The 18,086-nt window shown below is 42.5% G+C and overlaps 1 protein-coding gene across 1 annotated transcript; it reads right to left on the bottom strand.

Annotated features, from left to right (window-relative positions):
* Positions 1–9,749: 9,749 nt before the first annotated feature.
* otulina (OTU deubiquitinase with linear linkage specificity a) lies at positions 9,750–11,520 on the bottom strand. Its single transcript, XM_020494094.2, has 3 exons — positions 11,234–11,520; positions 10,666–10,787; positions 9,750–10,515 (listed from the first exon to the last, which is right to left on the bottom strand). Exons 1-3 carry the CDS (start codon positions 11,444–11,446, stop codon positions 10,074–10,076), a joined length of 777 nt encoding a protein of 258 aa, XP_020349683.1. The 5' UTR covers positions 11,447–11,520; the 3' UTR covers positions 9,750–10,073.
* Between the last annotated feature and the right edge of the window lie 6,566 nt (positions 11,521–18,086).

Here is an 18,086-nt window from a genome sequence, read left to right as displayed (position 1 = left end):
GGGTTCTTCGTCCTGCACCAGAGCCGCCACCGACAATAGACACCCCCTCTAACCCTCCCTTTTGGTTTCAGGTTTTGCGGCCGGAGTCCGCACCTTTGGGGGGGGGGGGGGGGTACTGTCACGTCCTGACCGTAGAGAGCCTTTATTTTCTATGGTGAAGTAGGTCAGGGCGTGACTGGGGGGGTGTTCTAGTTTTATTATTTCTATGTGGGGTTCTAGGTTTCTTTTCTATGTTGGTGATTTGTATGATTCCCAATTAGAGGCAGCTGGTAATCGTTGTCTCTAATTGGGGATCATATTTAGTAGTGTTTGTTCCCACCTGTGTTTATGGGATATTGTTTTGAGTTATTGCACGTAGCATCTCTGTAGTCACGGTTTGTTTCGTTTGTTTGTTTACTGTTTGTTTTGCTAAGTTTAACTATTAAATAATTATGTGGAACTCAACATACGCTGCGCCTTGGTCCGTCTATACAAACGAGCATGTTTTTTTACTAGTGTTATACAGCTATGACCGGAAGTTACTTTTCGTGGCAGGTTAGGATAATTAACGTTGCAGGTTAGGAGAATTAGGTTAAAGTTAGGAAAAGGGTTTGGGTTAGTTAAAATGTTCTCCTAATCTGCTATGAAAAGTCACTTACGGTCGTAGCAGTACTCCATCTAGTCACAACCAAAGATTAGCTCTTATATTGACAAGATATTTGAGGGACCGCTCTAACAATGGAAATAAATGTCCTCAACGAGGGAAGGCAGACGAGATCAGGTGGGACCATTCTAGCCAATGAGAGGGCAGATACGCATGCGAACGACAGGCACAACTAGGAAGTTTTTCTCAAAGTTGCCGGTGTGGTGATACTGATGGTCGAGATTGACTTTAGCTAAGCCTAACCCAGCTATGGACAGAAGTGACTATACGTAGCAGGTTAGAACTAACACAGCAGGCTAGGATAATTAACAAACAGGTTAGGAGAATGAGGTTAAGGTTAGGAAAAGGGTTACACCAAAATGACACTAATTTCCAGTGAAGCGCTTCAGCCTTCTGAGGTTGAAGAGGCGCTGTTGCTCCTTCTTCACTACGCTGTCTGTGTGGGTTGACCATTTCAGTTGGTCTATGATGTGCACGCAGATGAACTTAAAACTTTCCACCTTCTCCACTGCTGTCCCGTCGATGTGGATGGGGGAGTGCTCCCTCTGCTGTTTCCTGAAGTCCATGATCATCTCCTTTGTTTTGTTGACGTTGAGTGAGAGATTGTATTCCTGACACCACACTCCGAGTGCCCGCACCTCCTCCCTATAGGCTGTCTCGTTGTTGTTGGTGATCAAGCCTACCACTGTAGTATCATCTGCAAACTTGATGATCGAGTTGGAGGCGTGCATGGCCACGCAGTCATGGGTGAAGAGGGAGTACAGGAGGGGCTGAGCACGCACCCTTGTGAAGCCCCAGTGTTGAGGATCAGTGAAGTGGAGATGCTGTTTTCTACCTTCACCACCTGGGGGCCGCCCGTCAGGAAGTCCAGGACCCAATCGCACAGGCGGGGTTGAGACCCAGGGCCTCAAGCTTAATGATGAGCTATGGTGGAGGGTACTATGGTGTTAAATGCTGAGCTGTAGTCAATAAACTACATTCTTACGTAGGTATTCCTCTTGTCCAGATGGGATGGGGCAGTGAGCGTAATGGCCTCCCAGGTGGCGCAGTGCTTTAGGGCGCTGTACTGCAGACCTCCAGGCCGCGACCGGGAGGTCCGTGTGGCGACGCACAATTGTCCTAGCGTCATCCAGGTTAGGGAGGGCTTGGTAGGGATATCCTTGTCTCATCACGCATCAGCGACTCCTGTGGTGGGCCGGGCGCAGTGCACGGTAACTAAGGTTGCCAGGTGTACGGTGTTTCCTCCGACACATTGGTGCTGCTGGCTTCCGGGTTGGATGCACGCTGTGTTAAGAAGCAGTGAGGCTTGGTTGGGTTGTGTATCGGAGGATGCATGACTTTCAACCTTCGTCTCTCCCGAGCCCGTACGGGAGTTGTAGCGATGAGACAACATAGTAGCTACTAACAATTGGATACCACGAAATTGGGGAGAAAAAGGGGTAAAAAAAAAAAAAAGAATATGTCCGTAATGCGACCGAGGACACGGCTAGGAATGCTGTCTGGGCCGACAGCCTTGAGAGGGTTAACACGTTTTTAATTTTTTTTTACATCGGCCACGGAGAAGGAGAGCCCACAGTCCTTGGTAGCGGCCTGCGTCGGTGGCACCGTGTTATCCTCAAAGCGGGCAAAGGTGTTTCGTTTGTCTGGAAGCAAGACGTCGGTGTCCGTGACATGGCTGATTTTCATTTTGTAGTTCGTGATTGTCTGTAGTCCCTGCCACATACGTCTCGTGTCTGAACCGTTGAATTGTGACTCCACTTTGTCCCTATACTGACATTTCACTTGATTGCCTTGTGGAGGGAATAACTACTCTGTCTGTATTCGGCCATATTCCCAGTCATCTTTCCATGGTTAAATGCGGTGGTTTGCGCTTTTAGTTTGCACAACTTCCGCCCTCTATCCACGGTTTCTGGTTAGGGTGGGTTTTAATAGTCACAGTTGGTAGAACATCTCCTATGCACTTCCTTATGAACTCACTCACCGAATCAATAAATCTATATTATTCTCTGAGGCTACCCGCGTAATGAAAATAATCTTGAAGCGTGTATTCGGATTGGTCAATTTTAAAGTGTGGATTCCCCAGCCACAACCGTACAAACCATCAATCTCGACAAACCATCAGTACCATCACACCGGAATGACACATGCATCCACTTATATCAGTACATTTGAAACAGCCTAAACATTACTTAACTTCGACCTCTGTCACAACCAACGATTTATATATACACTAGATGACTGACAGGGGGCACTGTTTTGAAGCCACCGTGCCTCCATATTGGCACTCCCCCACCATTGTAAATCATATTTTAGAAGCTATAGAAATTAATTCATTAATGTCTACATTTTGCCACGTTTATTCTATTACAGACACCTTACATCATACTTTTAAATTATATTATGTGAGCTAAACATGTCAATTAAAAAATATATAAAAACATTTCCCTTAAAATATATAAAAACATTTCCCTTAAAGTCAATTTTTTGACAGTTCTATTGTTACTATCCCCGAAAAATACTTAAATACATGTAATTTTGTCCTTGGAAATGTTTATTGAAATACTGTAGAATTCCATTCCTTCATATGGAGGACTGCTTCTTCTGGGGAGTGCTAATACAGGGTTCGTACAGACAGTGGCTATTCAAATTCAAGGCCTTTTAAGGACCATCAATTTGTAGTAGTTCATATTATGCCTTTGTTTCTAGTCACCACCAGATGGCAGTATTATCACCACAACCTCATGGAAAAAATAACTTAGTATTCATCACTACACTTTACAAGTTCTACTCAATAATATGTTGTTGATTTTGTATTTTGTATTTTGAGTAGTAAAGAGCAGAGTTTTGGGACATGCCCACTGATGAATACACATTTCCTATTCGCATTACTACACAATTCCAGCTAAATGACTGTGTTTTTATTGTGCTTCAGCGCAGGATGCAGCATTGTGTCTTTCCCCCTTCATGTGGCTCTTCACGGCCAATTCACCCATGCTCGCAATGTCAAGGTGTGACGCATTCTTTGCACCTTACATGGTGTGGGTTGGATGCATTGGTCCAGTGATGTCATGGTAAAAAAAGATGGATAAACTTTACTGAACATAAATATAATACACAACAAGTAAAATGTTTCATGAGGGATCCCAGAAGGCCAGATTGAATCTACATTTGCCCGGTATTTTAGCTATCGATGTGATGCCTAATCAATCAGTTCTGTACCTGCCTGGCTGAGTGGCAGTGTGGGTGGAATAGGCGAGCATGCTTGGCAACCAGAGAGAGAAAACACGTGGAGAAATAAAACTCAGCAGTCTGCCTGAAAATTTATTTGCAAGACCAATACATTTTTCCAAAAACTGTAATAAGCATATTTGATCATTATCTGTTCTCCTTTCATTTGAATTCAAGTGGAAATTCCTCTGACATTGCCTGATATACAGGTCCTGGATGGCAGGAAGCTTGGCCCCAGTGATGTACTGGGCCGTACGCACTACCCTCTGTAGCGCCTTGCTCTCGGAGGCCGAGCAGTTGCCATACCAGGTGGTGCTCTTGATGGTCCAGCTGTATAGCTTTTTGAGGATCTGAGGACCCATTCCAATCTTTTCAGTCTCCTGAGGGGGAATTAGGCGTTGTCGTGCCCACTTCACGACTGTCTTGATGTGTTTGGACCACGATAGTTTGTTGGTGATGTGGACACCAAGGAACTTGAAGCTCTCCACTTGCTCCACTACAGCTCTGTCGATGAGAATGGGGGCGTGCTCGGCCCTCCTTTTCATCTCCTTTATCTTTATCACGTTGAGGGACAGGTTGTTGTCCTGGCACCACACTTCCAGGTCTCTGACCTCCTTCCTATAGACTGTCTCATCATTGTCGGTGATCAGGCCTACCACCGCTATTTCGTCGGAACATTTAATGATGGTGTTGGAGTTGTGCTTGGCCACGCAGTCATGGTGAACAGGGATTACAGGAGGGGACTAAGCATGCATCCCTGAGGGGCCCCCGTGTTTAGGATCAGCGTGGCAGATGTGTTGTTGCCTACGCTTACCACCTGGGGGCGGCCCTTCAGGATGTCCAGGATCCAGTTGCAGAGGGAGGTGTTTATTCTCAGGGTCCTTATCTTAGTGATGAGCGTTGAGGGCACTGGTGTTGAACGCTGAACTGTTGTCAATGAATAGCATTCTCACATAGTTGTTCCTTTTGTCCAGGTGGGAAATGGCGGTGTTGAGTGCAATTGAGATTGCATCATCCGTGGATCTGTTTGGGCGGTATTCAAATTGGAGTGGGTCAAGGGTTTCTGGGATGATGGTGTTGATGTGAGCCATGACCAGTCTTTCAAAGCACTTCATGGCTACAGACGTCGGTAGTCATTTAGGCAGGTTACCTTGGTGTTCTTGGGCACAGGGACTATGGTTGTCTTTTAAAAAAAAAAAAATATTTTACCTTTATTTAACTAGGCAAGTCAGTTAAGAACAGATTCTTATTTTCAATGACGGCCTAGGAACAGTGGGTTAACTGCCTGTTCAGGGGCAGAACGACAGATTAGTACCTTGTCAGCTCGGGGATATGAACTTGCAACCTTTCGGTTACTAATCCAATGCTCTAACCACTAGGCTACCCTGCTGCTTGAAACATGTACAATATTGTGCAAAAGTTTAAGGCTGGTGTGAAAAAATGCTGTAAAGTAAGAATTCTTTCAGAAATAGACATGTTAATAGATTATATTTATCAATTAACTAAATGCAAAGTGAGTGAACAGAATATTTTTTTTGTGGGCACCCTTTGCCTTCAAACAGCACAAATACTTCTAGGTACACTTGCAGAAAGTCAGGGATTTTGTAGGCATATAGTCAGGTGTATGATTAAACAATTATTACCAAACAGGTGCTAATGATCATCAATTAAATATGTAGGTTGAAACACAATCATTAACTGAAACAGAAACAGCTGTGTAGGAGGAATACAACTGGGTGAGGAACAGCCAAACTCAGCAAAAAAGGTGGGGTTGCTGAAGACAGTATACTGTCAGAAGTCATACACCATGGCAAGACTGAGCACAGCAACAAGACACAAGGTAGTTATACTGCATCAGCAAGGTGTCTCCCAGGAAGGAATTTCAAGGCAAACGGGTTTCCAGATGTGCTGTCCAAGCTCTTTTGAAGAAGCACAAAAAAACAGGCAACGTTGAGGACTGTAGACGCAGTGGTCGGCCAAGGAAACTTACTGCAGCAGATGAAAGACACATCATGCTTACTTCCCCTCGCAATCTGAAGATGTCCAGCAGTGCCATCAGCTCAGAATTGGCAGGAAACAGTTGGACCCTGGTACACCCATCTACTGTCCTGAGAAGTCTGGTCGGAAGTGGCCTTCATGGAAGACTTGCAGCCAAAAAGCCATACCTCCGACGTGGAAACATGGCCAAGCGACTCAACTATGCACGAAAAAACACAGGAACTGGGGTGCAGAAAAATGGCAGCAGGTGCTCCGAACTGATTAGTCAAAATGTGAAATATTTGGCTGTTCGCCAAAGGGCTGGAGAGCGGTACACAAATGACTGTCTGCAGGTAACAGTGAAGCATGGTGAAGGTTCCTTGCAAGTTTGGGGCTGCATTTCTGCAAATGGAGTTGAGGATTTTGTCAGAATGAATGGTCTCCTCAATGCTGAGAAGTACAGGCAGATACCTATCCACCATGCAATACCATCGAGGAGGCATCCGGTTGGCTCCAAATTTATTCTGCATCATGACAACGACCCCAAACATACAGCGAAATTCATTAAGAACTATCTTCAGCGTAAAGAAGAACAAGGAGTACTGGAAGGGATGGTATGGCCCCCACAGCCTTGATCTCAACATCATCAAGTATGTCTGGGATTACATGAAGAGAGAGAAGAACCTGAGGCTGCCTTAATCCACAGAAGATCTGTGGTTAGTTCTCCATGATGTTTGGGCCAACCTACCTGCCGAGTTCCTTCAAAAACTGTGTGCAAGTGTACCTAGAAGAATTGATGCTGTTTTGAATGCAAAGGGTGGTCACACCAAATATTGATTTGATGTGGAATTTTTTTCTGATCACTCACTTTGCATTTTGTTAATTGATAAATATAAACATTTAACATGTCTATTTTTGAAAGCATTCTTACTTTACAGCATTTTTTCACACCTGCCTAAAACTTTTGCACAGTACTGTAGGTATTACAGCCAGGGACAGGTTGAAAATGTCAGTGAAGACACTTGTCAGTTGGTCAGTGCATGCTCAGAGTACACGTCCTGGTAATCCTTTAGGCCCTGCGGCCTTGTGAATGTTGACCTGTTTAAAGGACAGGAACAGCTGGTGCTCTCATGCATGCTTCAGTGTTGCATGCCTCAAAGTGCTCATAAATGTCACTTAGATCATTTGGTAGGCTTGTCACTGGGCAGCTCATGGCTGGGCTTCCCTTTGTGTTCTGTAATAGTTTGCAAGCCCTGCCACATCCGACGAGCATCAATGGTTCATCTGAGGGCAAAGCGGGATTTCTTATAAGCGTCTGGGTTAGAGTCCCGCTCCTTGAATGCGGCAGCTCTACCCTTTAGCTCAGTGCAGGTGTTGCCTGTAATCCATGGCTTCTGGTTGGGGTATGTACGTACGGTCACTATGGGTACAACGTCATTGATGCACTTATTGATAAAGCCAGTGACTGATGTGGTATACTCCTCAATGCCATCGGATGAGTCCCGGAACCTATTCCAGGATCTGCTAGCAAAACAGTCCTGTAGCTTAGCAACTGCATCATCTGACCTTGAATCATTATCATGAATTAAGTCAACCTTATAATGGCAAATCCTTTTCAATCCTTGCCATATGAAGAGAAATTATAGATAAAAACTTATCGGTGCTCATCGGCCATTAAACATAAACATTACACAACAAGTTGGAAATCGCAAATTTAACAATGAGTGGTTTGAAAGGAATCAGTGGGTAATTGCAAGCGTTGCAAAGCAATCTCTAGCCTGCTATTCAGTGGAGTGGGTATGTGGTCCAAGTCTGGGTTTAAGGGTATTTTTTCCAAGCTTAAAATGATAAACATTCACATCAACACCATGGGGCAGAAAAGCTTGAATAAAGCACGAGTTAATGAGTTGTTTACATCTTTGTTAATTTACCGTAAAACCAGTTTTATTCAGTGTGGAAGGGCTCCCTGTTTGAAAGGGGAGACTCTTTGGATGCACCACCGGTGAGCACCACAGTTATTAAGTCAGCTCGAGGACAGGGAATAAGACAGCTAGCCATTTCTACACCAGGGAAAAATGCAGAACAGATGAGGTCAGCACTGTGAATGGGGTTGATTTGGATCAAATTGTTCGGTAAAAGAGGTGAATTTGGGTTTTGCATATTGCAGTGAATTTTCTAGTGTCAAAGGCTCAACAATATAGGCTAAGATAATGTTGGTGCAAGCATGTAAAGATAATAACGGAGCTATAACAGTTCGTTTAGGGTATTATTAGTCTTAAAGGTTGAATACAATGGCCATGCTGTCAATCCAGCATGACTTCTGCCACATTCAAAACAACTGGAAACTCTGAACTGGGAAATCTTCGATTTCAGTGAGTTAAAGACAACTGGGAACTCTGAAAAAAAAACAAGCTCTGACTGGGAAAATACATTATGAACGGTCATCCAACTCAGATTAGCAAATTGGGAACTCAGGCCTCTTTCTTGAGCTCCAGCCTGAAGATCACTGACGTCATGATTCAACCTTGTTTTTTTTGGAGATCCCAGTTGTCTTGAAAGTACCATAAATCCAGAGAATGTCAGACTTTGATGACAAAATTTGCCCACAAGGACCGCCGCATCACCTTCCTGTTCAAGTGAGCACAGCACAAGTTGAGTCCAAAAATGCCTTGTATGCTGCTGCATAAATGGTGTAATATGGCAGGGAGATACGTGTACTGTAGCTAAGAAAGTAATACGAAGTGTATATTGTGTAGTAAGCTGTAAGTAGCCCATGTGCCTCACCCTAATAATTTGGTCCCTTTCCCCCTCATAAGTTAGCCTACTGTTCTGACTTGGTGGTGCACATGTAGCCTGTTTTAGAGAAATGTAGTCATAGAATATTGTAAGAGCTTTCATTGTCTGCTTATATGCTCCCTTTATCCTAAGGTTCTGCCTTTTGTACAGCGAGAATACCGTAAGAACGGCCTATGTTCTGAATTATTTTGCTGCACATTTCAAAAGTGCTGAACAAATAGTTATGGACTACGTCCGTCCTAGCTCACTAATTGTCTTAATCAAAATTACAGATTGCCTCTCACCTCATCGTCCCATTATGCCATAGTTTGTACATTTCAATTGTCAGTAGAAACCACATTTGTTTCAGCAAGTCAGCCATATATTGTTTTTAAGGCAGTAAATGAGGGGGAATTAACTGTTTCACTGACAGACAAGGCTCCGCTGATAGCCAGGTGTAGCGGTGGTAAGATTTCCCTCCTTGGTGCTGAAAAGAAAGCTCTGCTGTTGGGACAGCTTTATGTAGGTCCTAACAGTTTGTGGGCACCGCTTGTCACCGTTATAGTGCAATGCATGTATCGTTTAGTATTGTGGCTTTGCTGGCATGCACCTAAACATTTTATGAGGGAGTTTGCCCCAAGATTTACATGGTAAAACTGCCACTGAGCCTACTTGAATTTCAGAGTGCCAAGTTCAAGTACTAAAGCACCTCAGCATGGCCAACCAGTAGCTTCAAAGCCTCTGACTAGCCAATAAATAGCATGAGCAATTCAGGGTTTATATATGTACACATCATTGTTCACAACCCCAAAAATCTTTCGGTGTTAAGATTACATCCGGGAGGTTGAGTCATTCATAACTTTAATCGAATGACCTTTTTCCAGAGCTGAATGATTGAACAACATAGGTCCTGATCCATGGTCCTGATCCTCCGAATCTGCTGCAGGATCAGTTTTAGGGATGTGAAGGAAACCATAGAGCTCCTATTAAATTACATATGAAGTATTCTAATTCCTAATTCTGTGAAGGAAACTCAACAAAAAAATATTGTACCAGCCTAGATAACCCAGGAGCAGTACCAGTAGTAGGCTATTTCTTCATCAAGTGGGGAACAAAAGACAGCTAATTGTCAGAATGGTATAGCCTATATTTCATTACATCTGTACAGGAATGCATTGTAAATACATTTTACATCTAGCTCATTGTTTGCATAGTAAGACGACAAAATCGTAAAAAAAAAAAGACAACATATCATGTGCAGACGACAAGTCTATCTTTTTAATATTTAGCATAAAGGCACTATAGTATAAGGATTCAACTTATCCTGTAGCATATATGCAATTGGATAAGAAAATAATGTATAGTAAATAATGTATTAAATACAGTATCAAATTACAAATTCAGACCCGTTCAGTCTTCCGTGGCATTAGTTTTGCATCTGAGCTAACATTCACTCCTTTGCACTCTTCAGCTGCTGTAGATGCTGAATCAGTTCCTGGGGCAGACCCAGTTCAGACACGATGTCCATGCAACACTGTAGAAGTTGCTCAAGACTTTCCCCTGTAATGGCAAAGGGGTCTGTGGGCAGTGTGAAGCTCAAACGGGGCTTTTGTGGCAAGATGGGACCAATGTCCATATCACTGTCTTTCCTACAGCCGTCTGAGCCCTTGCTGCATCCCCCGCCTGCACAGCAGCCCGACTCAACCTCTCCAACCCCCAGATCCTCCATGTTCTCCGAGACGTCACTGACGCTGGGTACGGGGTTCTCCAAAGCCGCCTTCATTGCCTCCATGAGAGAGTCCTCATGCTTTACAACCCGCTGTAGGAGGTCAGTCACTGAGGCAGGGGTGGGGGTGTCTGGTCTCTGGAGCTGGCACCAGCACTGTATAGCACTGTGCAGAGAGATACAAAGGGCCAACAGAATCAGAGACAATGGGAGAGAGAACAGAGTGGGACAGGCATGGGTCATGCACAACAAAGAGGACAGCAATAATGTAGCCAGCACAAAGAGTCATATGGTCACATCATGGAAAGAAAGCTACCTTATTATTCCTTTCAGCTGCCCAATGGCCATGGTGCTTGCAGCTCCTTCCCTGTATCCCATGTTGAAACCAAGCTGGAGTGACGCTTCTTTTCCATGGTCGATGCCATCAACATAGCCGTCCTGACAGAGAACCACAGAACAGCATAACGTTCGTCACATTGTTTCTAGAGAGGGTGCTGTGGGTTACAATGCAGCCAGTTGTATTTACATTAGCTGCCTACAATGCCCACATTGTGTGCTGGGTGACGCTAGAAGCAGGGCGAAACACTTCGAGTTTTTGTTTCAACCTGGTAATTAATTGCATTCTCCTGGTTTCCCATGTCTGAATTACCCTTATTAGAAGGAGAGGACCATGAAAACGAGAAATGTTTCGCCCCTACAGATCTGACATTGAACAGCCCTGTGCTACAGAGAAGTGAACATTCTAGCTATAACTGGCTGATAAACCAAAAAACCAACGCAATATGTAAAATATTAGGGAAAAAAATACGAAAAATTAACATGTAGCTAGCTATGACAGCTAGCTAGGTGGAAACATGATTGATAAACATTATCCATGCATTTACCTTCACACGTTTCTTCATATTGTACTTCCATTCTTTGTCCTGTAAATTAATATCATCCGCATCCTCGTCAAATACGTCCTCGCCACTGTACTGTACAGACTTAACCCAAGACATCGTGGACTTTAAAAATGTTTTTTTGCCCCTACAAGCTTGAACGTTTAGTAACATAGTTTGACTGCAAGTCACGTGGGTCAGAAAAGTTAACAACGTCATCACAATGCGCGTTGGGTTTTTTTCTTCTTTGGATGGAATGGCAAAGAGACGAGTGCATACATTCTGCCATCTACTGCGGTGAAGTAAAATTACACACTCGTCTCCAGATGAGGTTTTATTTAGACTGTAGATGGCGCTAAACCCATACAGGTCTACAGAGCTGCTAAAAAATATGAAGGCCTACTGTACCACAGTTTGTCATCTACATTTGTTTACTCTATCCCACATTTTTTTAACAAGTAAAACGAATTATATGAAAATATTAATGAGGATGTAGTTCATAAACATCCAAGGAGTAGGTCTATTTCAAAGGCAAGATAGCCTACACAGAAATGCAAATGGGCTTTACTGTAGCCTACATCAAAATTAATTGCACCACAGATAGTATTTTATGCATTTTAATGATTGGTATTATCAATAACCTTTCCATCTACTACCCATCCCAAATAAAATGCGCACTATTCATATCTGGGAAATAAATATCTGATAACCTTGTTCTAGTCACTAGTGAAAATAGAAATACAGAGTATTCTCTTTAAAGCCTCTGTGGACACTGACAGTCTCTTATTCCTTCCTCTAGCACTTCAGCCCATCTCTTTGGGATCTTTGCCTGACTGCGGACAGTCCTAATTCATTAAAGCTCCTTGAAACTGAGAGAGGGATGTTAATATTTAATCATTAAATTACTGGCACAATGGAGGAACGCCAGAACCAAAAAAATGGCAATACCTTACACTTTCCGACTACTTTGTGTGCAAGAAATGTTTCTGTCTATTTACAGAGTTTTGGAGCCCAGATATTTATCCATTAATAGAGTTGCAAAATGTCCTTTGGGAGCTGGTGTACACGCAGAGTAAACATATTTTGAAAATGGACTACTCTCTCCCATAGCATTTCATTCATGATGCCGGAAATGTTGATACTTTTACTTTGGCAGCTTCAGTACCTAACCCACATCCTTGATCGTTCTAGCAAAATGAGTTTTAGGAATTATGATTGATTGCTTTGTGTAACTGAGTAGTGACCAAATGAATGTTTATTTTCAATAAGTCTTCACATTTTGTTCAAGTAAATGTCACAGGGCTAAGATTGAATATCAAATGTAGACCGTCTTGTTGTGGTATTAGAGGTCTGTACCGTATGATCTATTTACACAATACACCCGCAAACAACTTTTGTCCAGCTTGACTGCATCTGTCGTTGATGTCACTGCTCAGACGCTCTTTGCTATCTCCTGTTGAAGTTTCAAAGAGGAAAATATGTTATTTGTGACGACAAACACATTACTTGCTCATCAATATTGCATTTCCCCCCTTCTTGCTGTTGAGAGAAGAAAAAAGTCCCTGCTTTATTTTAAGATTTCCCATTCTTCATGCCATGCTTTATGGAAAACACAGGAGAGATAGAATGTGGTGGACAAATGCATTTCACCTAGGTAAGAATGCATTTGCAGGAGCTGGACAACAATGGCCTTGAGAATACTCAGAGGCCACGGTGGGTTTGTCTTTGCTTTGGAAATGGAGTCAGTCCGTGGGCTTCATTCACAGCAGCAGCCACACCTTCAGTCCCTCTACACAGAAAGCAGAACAACCAGCCAGGGCAATCGCCTGACACATTTCCATCCAATTTCCACTGCAGAATGTGTTCATTTTCGGCCTAATGGCATGTCATTCTGCTGGAGCCTTTGGTCAAGAATTAATCCTGGAATCAAAACAGATTTTCCGGAGAGCAATCTTCCATCAAGTATTGATTTTTTTACACTCACGGAGCCTGTACTCCCTAATTTAACCTGACAGCCGGCAGCACAATGGACTGGGAGCACCTTGGCATCTCACAGAGGGAACTCTCCACCTCCTCCTCTCTCTCGTTCTCACTCTCTTTCTCTCTCCCTCCCTCCTTCTTTATCTCCATCTCCCTCTTTCAAAAAGTGAAAGAAAGGTGGGGAAAACAGAATCAGGGGATGTAAAGCTTCCTTCTCCCCGTTTTTACCTCTAATTATGTTTTCAAGTATAGTGCAACTCTGCAAGGTATGAGGCTGAGAGAGAAAAGGGGAGAGAGTCTTCTGGGGCCATCAGGTATCATTATGGGCCTGTTGACATCTCTCTGTTTTTGAGTGATTCTCAGCTGTGATTTCCCCCCAGCCATTTTCCTGAGATGTGCGTGGAGGGTCTCATCATGGCCCCATAAAGAAGGCCAAAGTGTCCTCACTGGGCCCCCACTAATAAGACAGCAAAGATGCAGCCAACCATACCACTCACTCCTCTATCCATATCTCCTCTCTCACACTCACTGCCTTTTGCTTTGTGCTCTCTGTCTCTTTGTCTCAAAGTACACTATAGGTGGTTCAGGGAGAGAGTGAGAGGCGGATGAAGAGGTGGATGTTGTCCATACAAACATCTCATCAGAGGAACAGTTATCTTCCAGACTACCAAACATCCGAAAGAAGAGATCTCTGACCCTTCAAGACTCCTGTGATCCATGTACAAAAATATACAGCACTCTCTCAGATGGCACCACTCCACTTAGAATAAAACCCAGTCGTCTTCTTTTGACCTTTTTTGGATTATATAAATCTGAAGGAAATGGACAGCACAACGATTTTCCACAAGGATCAGGATAGCTATGCTGTCTGTATAATGAAATATAGCAGTGACTATGGCTAGAGATCCGGTTTGGGTCCATTCATTTCAACTCATAAATTGAAAGTCAATCCATGGGCAATCCTCCTATTTATAAAGCCAATTCCTTATTGCGTTAACTTGAGGTGGAATTGACCCTGGAAGAGATAATCAGACCTATAGATTTTCACCCTGACAACAATAATTAGGTAAAGCAGATGGTGTTTGCCATTTGATTTTTTTTACATAATGTTCTGAACATTACAGCAATGTAAATATCTCTGTTGAATTCATTCAAAATGATTGAATTTATCATTTCCACAACACACAAGAACGATAGAGAAAAAAACTGAAGTCAAATCAACTCCCTTGGAGAAGTGGGACACATGAAACACTGGGCGTAACCCTGAGTCCTGATGGAAAACAGAAGGCATCACAAAGTGAGAAGATGCATTCACACAGTCAGTGTAGACAAGACAGTGTGGAAAGTTTAATGGGCTGTGGGCAATGCAATCTGCTGCTCCAGTCAGGGTGCCAGCCATCTCCATAAAAACCTTGGCTATTAACTCTTCAACCTTCAAATGCCTCAAATTGTGTCATGGCTAATAATGGTGGGAAAACCTCCAGAACAACACCAAAAGCAACAAGGGATCATATGCATGGACAACTTGGATTGCATGAGGATTGGTAATTGTACCCCCAGAGGCATCCTGGTGTGCAGAGCAGAGCAGCATAGTGGGAGTCTCCTCAGCGGCTTGGGGGCTGAGCAGTGAGAGGAGCAACATCTCAACCTTGAGGAGGAAGTGAAAACAAGGAAGCAGAGGGCTGCCGGTAGTGAGGGATACACCGACAGTTCGTTTACTGAGAACATCAGCCCAGTGCACATTGTCGGAAAGATAAGGAAAGTGAATGCCTCATGCCTGATGGAAAACAAAGGGGGCAATTTAAAACCATCTGCATCCAACACATGCACCCTCCTCCTCCACCTTTATCTTTCTGTGTCCTGACTGATATTGAAACATAATCCATTTGGACTGCCGACATGTCATAATATTTTCTTCTAACCCTCTTTCCCTTCCAGGACAATTTCAGTTGGCGTCTAGTTGAACAGGAATGTGCTATAAGTCAGTCGGTTGACTTTTGCAGAGAGGTAATTTTTTTTCTATTCAGACTGTCATAGATCAACCCAGAGAGATTCTCTTGTTTGAAAGACTATATATACGTTCTGTAGCCAAAATCCAAATAGAATTGTCTAATTTGCCAACAGCACATAAAGAAGTGACAAATTTCCCCCTCTAATTTAATTGAGAAAGGGCACTTGTTCTTGTCTATAACTGTTCTGTACTTTGTCATGCATTTGTATGTTTTATATGGAACCCAGCAAGAGTATCTGCTGCATGTTCAGAAGCTAATGGTGATCTTAATCAACTAAACTAAAGTAAACTGCAAAGAACACTGACATGTTTATGATTATTATTAGGGGTCATGGATATTGTCACACCCTGACCTTAGTAATCTTTGTTTTCCTTGTTATTTTGGTTAGGTCAGGGTGTGACATGGGTGATGTATGTGTTTTTTGTCTTAGCTAGGGGTTTTGTATGTTTAAGGAGCTGTATCTCTTCTAGGTAAATTGTATGTCTATGGTTGCCTAGATTGGTTCTCAATTAGAGGCAGCTATCTATCGTTGTCTCTGATTGGGAACCATATTTAGGCAGCCATATTCTGTGGGTACTTTGTGGGTGATTATATATGTCTATGTATGTTGCTTGTTAGCACAGTTCTTATAGCGGCACGGTCATTTTGTGTTCAGTGCTTTCTTTAATTAAAATATCATCATGAACACATGCGCTTTGGTCTACTCCATACGACGATCATGACAGATATTGTTTAAAATCCAGGGTCAAACAGCTTCCGTATTGATTAAAGATACTTTACTAGCAACCTTATCCCACCCATATACATACAATTAATACAGAAACAGAATATTCTATACTGAACAAAAATATAAATGCAACATTTAAAGTGTTAGCCCATGTTTCATGAGCTGAAATAAAAGGTCCCAGAAATGTTCCATAAGCACAAAAATATTATTTATCTCTTATGCACAAATTTCTTTACATCCCTGTTAGTGAGCATTTCTCCTTTGCCAAGATAATTCATCTACCTGACAGGTGTTGCATGTCAAGAAGCTGATTAAACAGCATGACCATTACAAAGGTGGTGGGGACAGTAAAAGGCCCCACTCTAAAATGTGCAGTTTTGTGACACAGCACGATGGCACAGATATCTCAAATTTTGAGGGAGCGTGCAATTGGCATGCTGACTGCAGGAATGTCCAACAGAGCTGTTGCCAGAGAATTGAACGTTCATTTCTCTACAATAAGCCGAGGCTTTAGAGAAATTGGCAGTACGTCCAACCAGCCTCACACCCGCAGACCATGTGTAACCTGGCCAGGTCAGGATCTCCACATCCGGCTTCACCTGTGGGATCGTCTGAGGAGATGGCTGATGAATTTATTTCAATTGACTGATTTCCTTCTATGAACTGTAACTCAGTCAAATCTTTTAAGTTGTTGCGTGTTTACGTCTATATTTTTGTTGATTATAATTCTAAACAATGTCCCATGATATGTGGACCAAAATATCAGCATATCAACTGTACCATTTTGAACATTTGAGTGGGATTCCGTATCAGTATGGCATTGTACCAGAGGCAAATGGGTGAACTGAAAAATGTGGACTTTAAGAATGTTTGTCTATTCTATTCCATTTCTATGATTCCAACTCACACCTCTCCTTACAAGGGTAGTGCGTTGTTTATATGTTGAGAGTGAGATCTGTTGATTTTGTGCCCTGGTCACTCACTTATTGACACAAACTTTTGGAGTTGAAGTGTACTTTTCCATCAACAAACTATAAACATTTTAAGATATTGAAAAAAGATGAGTCGGAATAGCTGTCTCTGCACAATGATATTGTACATAGAAAAATAAAGAAACTGGAATAAATAGAAAACAAAAGAATATCAAATAGCCCAAGTTATACCTCAACCATCGCCACTTAAAAATACATCTAGTATTTCGAAACGAAGAGGGGAAAAAACTGAAAGGATGACAAAAAACATCTTCAACATCAGTTTTCAGCCTAATGTTAATAATTTATGTTGTCTGTGCTTTTTTTTATTTATTATTATTTATTTACTACTTTCTATTCACCAGACAGTCAGTTTTCAAAGGCTTCATGGACAAGAAAGCTATTTCAAACTTTGGAGTTTAGTTTCAAAAGGCTTTCACCCAAGAATGTGTTTTCCCCCTCATACACTTGTCTCGGTATTGTTTTCTGCTAAGGCAAAGAAATGAAACATTGATGTGAAATAACCCTGACATGTATTCCTTTCTATTGACCCTATGGAAATCTAAATGAATTGCTACTGACCCCAGAGGTTTGCAGCCTGTCCGTTTGCTTTTAGGTGCAAACTCTCTGTATTGAAAGGTGGTTCATTGGTGGAAAAGCCTTTGTGGACACATCTCTCTCAATCATGGCACAGTGGAAGTGCAAGAAAAAAAACCTCTAAACTGATAGCCAAGGGGGTGGGCTGGGGGGGATACGGAGCAGAACACAGAAGTCTGAGTTAACTTTATGCTCCAACTATACATGTACACTGTGTCTGGGTTTTAATGGAATTGAGATGCACTTGCGCTGACAGCAAAGTATGCATTGGTAAAATAGGATAGGAAAATATGTCAAAATCGTGTGAGACTGGAGAACAGTGAATTCAAAAAAGCAGATTTCCTGCAATCCGTCCCTTATTACACCAACTGCAGTGTTTACAATGTCTGTCGGTACACTCTTAGAACCCCGAGGAACCCTTTTTTTCTAAGAGTCTATGTTGTGCATTAGTGCTTTCTTCATCATCATATGCAGCTCTTACCAGAGAAGTTCTCTAAAATGTCCCTAAACATATATTTTAGATTCGGATGATTTATTCTACATTTCATAAGAAACAAGACAGTCCATTCATG

The sequence above is a fragment of the Oncorhynchus kisutch genome, linkage group LG11 (genome assembly GCF_002021735.2).
Source record: "Oncorhynchus kisutch isolate 150728-3 linkage group LG11, Okis_V2, whole genome shotgun sequence".
Lineage (NCBI taxonomy): Eukaryota > Metazoa > Chordata > Actinopteri > Salmoniformes > Salmonidae > Oncorhynchus > Oncorhynchus kisutch.
The sequence above is the reverse complement of the archived record's forward strand: the minus strand, read 5'-3'. Positions and strand labels throughout refer to the sequence as shown.

Excerpts from the sequence above, each read along its gene's own strand:
- otulina (XM_020494094.2), bottom strand. The coding sequence starts at position 11,446 with ATGACGTTGTTAACTTTTCTGACCCACGTGACTTGCAGTCAAACTATG. Across the intron at positions 10,788-11,233 it reads ATATGAAGAAACGTGTGAAG|GACGGCTATGTTGATGGCAT; the intron begins GTAAATGCATGG and ends GTTCTCTGTCAG. Across the intron at positions 10,516-10,665 it reads CAGCTGAAAGGAATAATAAG|TGCTATACAGTGCTGGTGCC; the intron begins GTAGCTTTCTTT and ends CTCTCTGCACAG.